The 9,108-nt window shown below is 38.3% G+C and overlaps 1 protein-coding gene and 1 long non-coding RNA gene across 2 annotated transcripts in view; both read left to right on the top strand.

Annotated features, from left to right (window-relative positions):
• MRPL15 (mitochondrial ribosomal protein L15) overlaps positions 1-623 on the top strand; it is an 8,189-nt gene extending 7,566 nt beyond the window's left edge. The window contains exon 5 of the mRNA XM_085313593.1: positions 25-623. Coding sequence (XP_085169719.1) covers positions 25-362 — 338 coding nt within the window. The 3' untranslated portion in view covers positions 363-623. The remainder of the gene's footprint in view (positions 1-24) is intronic.
• A 1,529-nt stretch (positions 624-2,152) lies between these two features.
• On the top strand, positions 2,153-8,883 carry LOC146591059 (uncharacterized). Its single transcript, XR_014896873.1, has 4 exons — positions 2,153-2,468; positions 2,602-2,700; positions 6,894-6,971; positions 8,590-8,883. It is a non-coding gene; the product is annotated as an uncharacterized LOC146591059 (long non-coding RNA).
• The last annotated feature ends 225 nt before the right edge of the window (positions 8,884-9,108 follow it).

The following is a 9,108-nucleotide window of genomic DNA, read 5'->3' as shown; positions in this document are numbered from 1 at the left end:
TTTTTTTTTTTTGCTTGTACACAGAAATTTTATGTAAGCCAGTAGTATTTTTTTTGCGTGGCCAGCCTATTCCAAAGCGAATGCTTCCACCTGAAGATCTAGTCCGTTACTACACAGATGCCAGGAATCGTGGGTATCTGGCAGATCCATGTAAGGTTACAGAAGCCAGGCTTGAACTTGCCAAGAAATATGGTTATGTCTTACCWGACATAACTAAGGATGAACTCTTCCAAATGTTAAGCACGCGCAAGGATCCTAGACAGATTTTTTTTGGTCTTGCTCCAGGATGGGTTGTAAACATGACTGACAAGAAAATCCTGAAGCCAACTGATGAGAGGCTGCTGAAATACTATAGCTCATGAATTCAGGGTTGGAGACAACTGCAGGTGTACAGGAAACATCTGGGTATGAAATAATGGCTACAAAGTGGGTTTTTCTTTTTTTTYYTTTTTTTTTTTGACTTCTGTTGTACTAGACAAAACAAATTTTTGTTTATGTAATCTACTGATATAGCTGTCATTTTTTTTTTGTTGTCATAACACAATGTAATGAAAAGTCTTAACTTTGGAAACAGTGTAGAGTCTGATATGAATAAAGTGTGTATTTGAGCACTTTCTCTTGCAGTGATTTGCCTGTTACTTTCTCAAAGTATTTTAGTGTTGCATTTATTTTAGAAGAGCGTTCCACAGAGTAGCTTGACCTAATACTTATTTTTTTTCCACAATTTAAAATCTCAGACATGACGGTACAGAACTAATATTAGTGTTATGATTATATCAGAGTATTATAATATTAGTATACAAAACATTATCTTGAATACCTCTGAGAGGTAGCCCATCCATTCTTTTGGTAAAGAAAAATAAATATGCCGTAGAACAGAAGAGTTTATCAATTATATTTTTTGAATTCTGACACTGCCATCAAGTGAGCTTGAAAGATCTTGATTTTGTGTCCTGCACTCATTTCTTCAGATAATACCCTTGAGAAAGATGTTAGACATTATTACTATGCATTGATATTTTAAGATTCATCTGGATGCCTAGGACTGGGCATATGGGACCATGGATCAAGATTGAAAGGTAAGAGAAGAGACTAATGTATTRGAACTTGATCTGACTCCTCACAAATTAATGAGATGCTTCATAATTACTTCAGCTTCAATAAAAGCTGAGTTTGGCTTTAAAATAGGGATAATTTGGATATCAGGATGCAGGAAACAGACCGGAAGATCAGAACACAAGAATAAACTTTGCTTTCCAATTTTTACATGCCCTTGGAAATGCTACTTGCGGTTTCCTGTAGGTGCCAAGCYGTCCCATCTTGTAGGGAAAACCCTTGGAGTGGCAGTCTCCTGTATCTCTAAWATAACAACTGTAACTAACTTGTCAATTAATATGACCATCTGTTAGCACAAGCAGAATAAAACAAAGCTCTTTCATTCTCCCACTGAGCAAATAGTCTGTAATCCAGAGATTAACAATGAAATGTCACTAATTTTTGACAATTTATTTTTCAGTTTCTATTGTCCCTGTTAGTGTGTGTTATACGCTGTCAGTAATGGACATTCTCCTGACTTGTCATTTAAGTATAGGTGCAACATAGCAAAACAACACTGGTGTAAGACTGGATTGTGAATAGCAGGAATTYGGTCTCAGTGGTGTTAACAAGAGTATTTTTATAAGATGCACAACACTTTTTTTGGCACATTAAGAATACTACTTTGTGCCAAAAAAATATAACTGGTGTTAACTTGAATGTGGAGTAAATAACTTTCTCACTTTAGATGTATCCTGTTCTGCATCCTGATGATTGTTGGTGTGGAAACTTAAATGACAAGCGATACTTTTTTTTTGTTATTACAATACTACTGCCTCCATTTGGGAAGGAGTTGGGAAGGGGGGGGAAAGGAGTATTTATTGCCTTCCCTTATTTGTGCCATAATGTTTCTGTTTTTATGAATCAATTCACAATTGTATTTTGTGGAGGTTGTGGTACTCAACAGGAAAGCTACTTAACTGGAAGCAAAGAAGGAAGTTAGTCATATTAGTGAAGACCAGAGGACAAAAGTGTTTATGTATCATTGTGTGTTTTGGGGGGGAGGGGGGAAAGGGGTAAGGCAACTTTGTTTCTATTCCTTCTGTTTGCATTAAAATGAAGAAATTGCTTTCAGCATTTTTTTTTCCAGATCAACTTCTTTGATACATATATGCATGCACATGCTGGTTATTCCAGGTTTCTAAATGGTTTTCAGGTGAAAGGGTAACTTGGATAAAATGATAACAGTGAAAGAAAGAATGAAAACAGGAAACAGATGTCTGGTGACGTCGAGTGATTGGATAGCACTTATTCAGCGAACGACGTCTTAGTCACAAGGCAGCTGTATCCTGGTTCTGATACTATAATGCTACAAATACCTTGGAGCCAAAACAGCCACGTTCCTCAAAATCCGGTCATTCTACCATATAAAGGTGATCTTTTATCCTCTTAGAATTGGAGAGGGCAAAAAGGGCCCTATGTTGCCGTATTTAAAATATGCAATATTTGTTTTTCTGTTTACAGTAGCTAGCCTTTTATAACAGTAATTCTTGTTTTATTTACTAGTGAAAAAGTGACAAGGGCTATAGAGGATTTCCTGTTCRTTTTATCTCCTGAGGAGCACAAGTCTCCTGGCAACTGCATACAGAGTTAYCAAAAGCACAAGTGAGTTATTGACAAGGTTTCTAATAAATCCGTAATAAACAGCCTCTGAATGGAATGTCGTTTATATGATGGGCAGGCTCTTTGCAAGACTAAGCCAGCATTGGCATCTAAGGCTAATCTCTTTACTTAAGCATATGTACYGTGTTTTCATGTTCATAAGATAAATAATTGCTTTGGATATCCTGTTTTGATGGGGGGGGATTGTATGCAACAGTGTATTTCACAGCAAGAGAATTGAATCTGCTGTAACAGGAAAAGCATTATCAAGTAGCTGAGGAAAAAGAATTTTGTGCCATAAAATATTGAGAGTCATGTTAATTTTTATTGATAACATATTCTTGAATGCTCTTTGAGAAAAATGATCACATTTGCAAAGTGGCAATCAAAAGAAAGGCTTCTGAACCGGTACCTACCTTCATAATTAGAAATTGCTTATTTCTTATGAGWTAGACTCTACTAACTAGTGTTAGCTAGTTAATACTGTACTTAGAGGTTGCTGACTGCAGACTTGAAGCTGATTAACATAAATGCATCTTTCCTTTTATGTTTGCCTACAAAAAATTTGGTACTTTAAAGGGATACTGACTTTCATTCATTACATTTCATAGTATCATACTCATGTTTAACACCCAGAAGTTCAATATACTTTTCACTGATTTTAAGAAAGCAGTGAGAAAGATGCATAAATTCGTAGCTCTGATCTGAATCTTTGCTGGCAGTGTGCCAACATTGTTTTGACATGCGAGCATAATTGATGTTAGTGCTCCAGGAAGTCATATAAAAGTGATCAATTATGAAGATAGCTTCCCATTGGTATTTATTATTTTCTGTTTTATTGATGTATCTTAAAATGTTAATGCAAAAACTTAACTTTGCAAAGTTGAGCGAGTGCTGTAAAAATTTCTCTCAGTGTATTAATATGGAACAGCTGCACAGGTTCTTACTTGTATGCATCTGAAATACAACAGATGCTGTGTCAGTCCAAAGTGGCCGTATATTCTATACGCAGCTTTGTCTCTTAAAATTTCCTGATCCTCAGGGATCAGATCGGAATAGTTTTTTGTAAGTACCAGTTTTATGTGACTTTATGGTGTTGTGCTTTAGTATATGAAAATACAGAGTTAAAAGTCCTGGTCTGGTATAGTTACCAGTTAGAGGAAGATTACGATCTTTATGCTCCTTCATCTCCTAGCCCAAGTGGCCATCTTGGTCTTTTGCAGCAGAAATATGGCGTTATCTAAAGAACAGTCAAGCTTCTCGGTTGAACAAACTATCCTCAGATCTATTCCAACCATTTTGGTAATGTTCCTTCTGTTGCATCTGCATCTTTCGAGGTCTCTTCTCGCTTCTTCAGTTGCAATTGTGGGAACTACAAGGCTCAGTCATTCTCACAGTGTCATCCTGTCTGGCCCACTCTAAGTTTGAAAATCTGGTTGTTTTATGTGCCTCTAGAGCAGGAAAAGTGTTGATCATTCCTGCATCTGTTTATACGATGGGGTTTTTCATGGCTTGAGTTTCCTGCACTGGTGTTGCTTTTGTTGTTAAAAATGTCAACAGCAATGTTGTTTAGTTGTTAACCTCGTAGATTCCAAGGCGCTTGCAAACAGTGATCTGGAGAACCTTTTAAGCAATAGATTCTGAGTTTATGTGGAGTTGAGAAAAACTCCTACAAGGATACCTATGAATTTAACTCAGAATTACGTACACAAGATACTAGTCTTGATGGTTAGATGCTTTGCATTTCGATGTGTCACTGCCCAAATCAGTCTCTCATGGCACATTTGGAAACCTGAACTCCGACCTCCGTAAGCTTCATCCTAGTATCCTGGTAGGATTGTGCTGTCTGGTCGAGTTGGCTTTGGAAAATAAGCTGATGCGTAAACTTAAAATAAACTGGTTCTCTATGGACTTTCTTGTGATGAAGTGTAGTTCAGTTTGCTCCCAAAGTGGAGTACCTTGTATAAATTCACTCTTAATATCTAACAGGGATAGATTCTCTACTTGCATTCTTTATTCCTTTTAACATAGCTGTGATTCAGAGTCTCAGTTCCCTATAAATTTAATGCAGTGAGATACTTTCCATTTCAAAAGTAACGCCAGTCTAGATTCATATGGCTCACATTTAGACAGTTATCTAAGCTTGTTTTATAATAAGTGGAAATCTGATGGGTATGTTCAGTGGAGCCTGAAGAATGATTGGGTTAATCCTGAAGCAGATAAGCAATCAATAAATTGCTGTCTAGCTTCTTCTAACTATAAAGGTAATTTTAACATATAGTGTGTTTTTATACATCTAAACTTAAATATGAAGGGCTGTCTTCAGTGAAAAAAGTTGCTTGAAGTTAATAATTGGAGTATCTCCTCCAGGATCCATGTCACCAGTGTGAAGTACCTAATATATGCTGTAAACCTGGCTCATCTTTGGGAACTATTGAATCTTGGTATAGTAGATTGTATTTGTCTTTGAAAATAAGCATGCTGATCTAAGAAAACCAAGCTGGAGCAAATCCTGCTGTGACAAGAGATGAAATGCTAGCAATCAGGTTATCAATGTTATTGTGCAGCTGTAGGGCATAGCAGTTTTTCCAGGATGCAGAAGTCAGTGGCAACCCCAGCTAGAAGCCTCTGGCTCTCTCACAGTGGATGACTCCCAGCTCTGTATGGTATTGCCATTCAAAATTTGTTTGCCTACTCTCTTGATACCTGTTTAATAAGTTGCTAATATCTGTGCTATCTTTAAAGTACACATTTTCTGTGAAAGCAAGCCTTGGAAATTAAAGCCACCTGCACTTGCAAATTAGGGAAAATGGGAGAAGAGGGTAGCGCCCTTAATGTGCCTGCTTTGGCAAGTGGTGCTTGTGATTACCAGAAAAGGTGACCAAGATATTTAAACACACTCACTGTGCTCTGAGAATAAGTCGTCCAATGTGTCTCAGGGTCCCCAACACAGAACGGCTGTGATGAATGGTGATCTTTTTACATAAAACAGATTCAGGACTGATCCTTCTGCAGGTCTTAACTTGCCATATCTTCTATTTTCAATGATTTCTGGGTCCCTGAAACCCAACAGCCTTGTTTGTTGTTCTGTGCATAGGCAATTATTTACCTTTTTCTTTGCAAAGTAAATCACACTAATCCCCACAGCAGACAGTCTGGGTATGGGCCATGCATTAGACTTGAGACTGTTCCAGTGAAAATATTATCCTACTAGTTTTATGTTGAGCTTGGCTGGCATCAGATTGCTGCCTCCCTGACTTCCAGGACTTGCAAAATATCTGGGCTAATTGTGGCTTTCTTACTGTTTTTGTTATTGCTGCGTGTTTGTTTGTTTGTTATTGGAAGACACCCTTATAAGTTCAGCATTCAAGATAGGTGCTCACTATAGGGAAATCATGAAATGGATTACCCTAGCCAGGATGTAAACATGCTGCCTGTGTCAGTATCTGAGGGAATCAAATATTGTCTTCATTAATTGTGGAAAAGCGTATCTATCTATTAAGACAGCCTAGGCAGAAAATGGAGGGCTATAAGCAGTCAAATCATTTTTGCTGCATCTTGTGAAAAATGCATGTTTTTCCAGCCTAAACTGTTGCTTTCAGTGGAGTGAAGCCATGCCCAGAAACTGCAATTGCAACAGATCCGTACAGGCAGTAACTCCCAGTGAGCGGGCAGTGATTTGCAGCCGTGGTAGTGTAGTTGACTCTAGCAAAAAAAAAAAAAAAAAAAAGAGAGAGAGAGAGAGAGAGAGAGAGAGAGAATCTTCACAGATCCGGGAAAATGAGAAACAAAGCATAATAGTCTCCATTGGAAGAAATTCCAAAACCATAAATGTACTAGTATGCTGCAAACACTGCTCAGACTCTGCTGCATTGCTGATTTGCTTTTGCTGACTATACTGTTATTAACTGTAAGTGTTCCAGAAATCATTTAAAGAATACACTTTAGGTTTTCTATGTTGTCCTTAGTTTTCAGCTCTGCAGGAATCTTGTTTCCATGCATTGTTCCTGTATCCAAGAAGGCTAGAAATAAATTTAAAACAAAGTTGGAGCCAGCATTTTCATGCATTGGCATGATTCCAACAACTGGTGTTTTAAGACCAACAGTAAATATTGTGAGCCTTGCAAAACAGTTACTGATTCATTACTTATGCCCTGCTGATTTTATTCCTCTGGCTCCCTGGTTCATTGTTTCAGATCTTCTACAGTCTCTGCACTTGACCTCCAGTGTCCAGTCTCCTCAGCATGAAAGAAACATTCAACATTTCCCTGCAGGTAACATGTATTATATTATCCAGTGACCATTCAACACAAATTATGCAACCATCCCACACAAACAACATCCTCTTCTCATTCCTCTCCCCATTTTACAAGGCCACTAAGCTCATTAGTAGTGTAGGAATTGCATCTGCTCGCTGGATAGGGAGAAGTTCTTCTGGTGCAGACAAGGCTGACACCTAGTGACCAGATGCATTTATTCCTATGGGAATTCACTGAATTCAGTGACTATTCACTCTTTTAATCTGGGAGATTTAAACTTCAGAGTGAACAGCTCATTTATTCCATCATTGCTTTGGGGCTTTGTTTTTAGCATAGTCTTCCAAAGATTAAATTAAGGTCGCTTGGAAGCTTGTTTAACCATTGGAGCCCTGAAGGTTTTGCTGGTAGTCTCCTGGGAGTGCTGCCTGCAGCTGCCCTAAGCAAGCTGTGCAACAGCCAACGCCAATCGCCAGGACATTCAGCTTAAGGTCCTGATTTTATTTTCTTTCCTCAATAAAATCGTGGCTGTCTGGATTCTCTTTGCACATCCCGCTTTAGTGAATCCAATGTTAAGCACGGAGGGATATTCTCCGAGTYGTAGAATTTTCTGTTTACTGATGTCTGCCTCCCAAGCAAAACTCCTGACAAGGCTACTGCTACCCGAAAAGCACTACCTTTTCCTTTACCGTGGCAGATCCTGATGGAAATACTATGGCTGAGCAAATTTTCTGTTAAAGATGAAGAGTAAAAGCTAACTAAAAGGCTAAGTTCCAGAATGCTTCTGTTTTTCTTTTTTTTTAACCTAAATTTTCAAGCTTATAACATACTGCTGATTATGTGTGATTTTTGCTTAAAAAAAAAAGTAACCATATAAATTTGGGGAAACAACCTTCCCAGTGTAACCAAAGCAACATTTTTCCTTGTAAGAAAAATCACAGACTTCAGCCTGTGATGTTCTGAATTGMCCGCATGCTAGTGGGCTTCACATGAAACCCAAGCTGTAGGCCTAAAGAGGAGCCCTCAGGACTGGGTCTTTTGTCTTTCAAATGTTTGTTGAATGTTGAAAATATAAATTCTGGTTGATTCAGTGTAGCTCTTTGCTACTAGCACAGCATTTGGCTATACGAAGAGTCAGAGCACAGGGTTTTTCTGTGGTTAAGAGAAAACTTTGGTTCTTCCTGGATGAAATACCTAGGAACTTGTACCAGCCTTGTGCTGCTGAATGGAAAAAGCTGCCTTTTTTTTTTTCTTTTTCTTTTTCCCTCTCTCCGGATAATTATTTACATCTGACTCATTATTTTCCATGCAACTCAGATTCTGTATCCGTGGTATGTTTCTAATTAACCCATGAGAAAAATAAAGATTCTGTATTTTAAAATCCACTGTATTTTCATCAGCTAACCATCAGTGATTGGAATGTTTCTCTGGAGGCATGGCTGACATATTCCTGAGGCAAAAATCTCTTTATCAAAGGCAGCAGATTGAAATCTCTAAGCAATATCAACCTTGAAACAGTCATTGCGTTTCTGTAAGCTTGGGATTCAGATACTCTGATGCTTTATGCATGAAACTTCACTTTTATGCAAAGTAGTCTACAAAGTTGTGGCCTATTTTTCTTTTTATATTGTTGTAGTTTTCACAGGTTTCTGTCAGGTTTCAGGACCCCGAGGGCGCTGGCAGGCTGATCCTCGTGCCCACCCAGTCACATCCTCATCCCCGTGGCAGTGCCCGACGCTGCCCCCGGGACCCCGCGGCGCCTGGGCATCAGGAATGAGAACGGCAACATTTTACACCCAAATGTAACGCAAATATTTTCCTTCTTTGAAAAACTAACGATGGAATTTGATACGTGTCTCAAAACTGCTGCCTGCTAATATTTACCTGAATGAAAAATTGCATGTTTTTTTCACCTGCGTTTGCAGCTCTCCTTGGTTTCTTCTCCACAGTTAGTTTACCAATGAGGTTAAAAGGAAATTCATGTGCATAGTCAGTTTGAATAATTATCTTAAAAAATCTTGAAAACTGACTTAAATTCAAAGATAATTTTACTCACACTGGAAAGCTAATGCTGTGTTATGCTTATTCAGTCACAGACAGTGACTTGACCCGTCTTAGTCATAAAGGGAACTCAGGTTCTTAATTTTGAAAGCTA

The sequence above is a fragment of the Rhea americana genome, unplaced genomic scaffold (assembly GCF_003343005.1).
Source record: "Rhea americana isolate MKP2758 unplaced genomic scaffold, rheAme1 scaffold_39, whole genome shotgun sequence".
Lineage (NCBI taxonomy): Eukaryota > Metazoa > Chordata > Aves > Rheiformes > Rheidae > Rhea > Rhea americana.
This window is presented reverse-complemented; position numbering and strand designations above follow the sequence as displayed.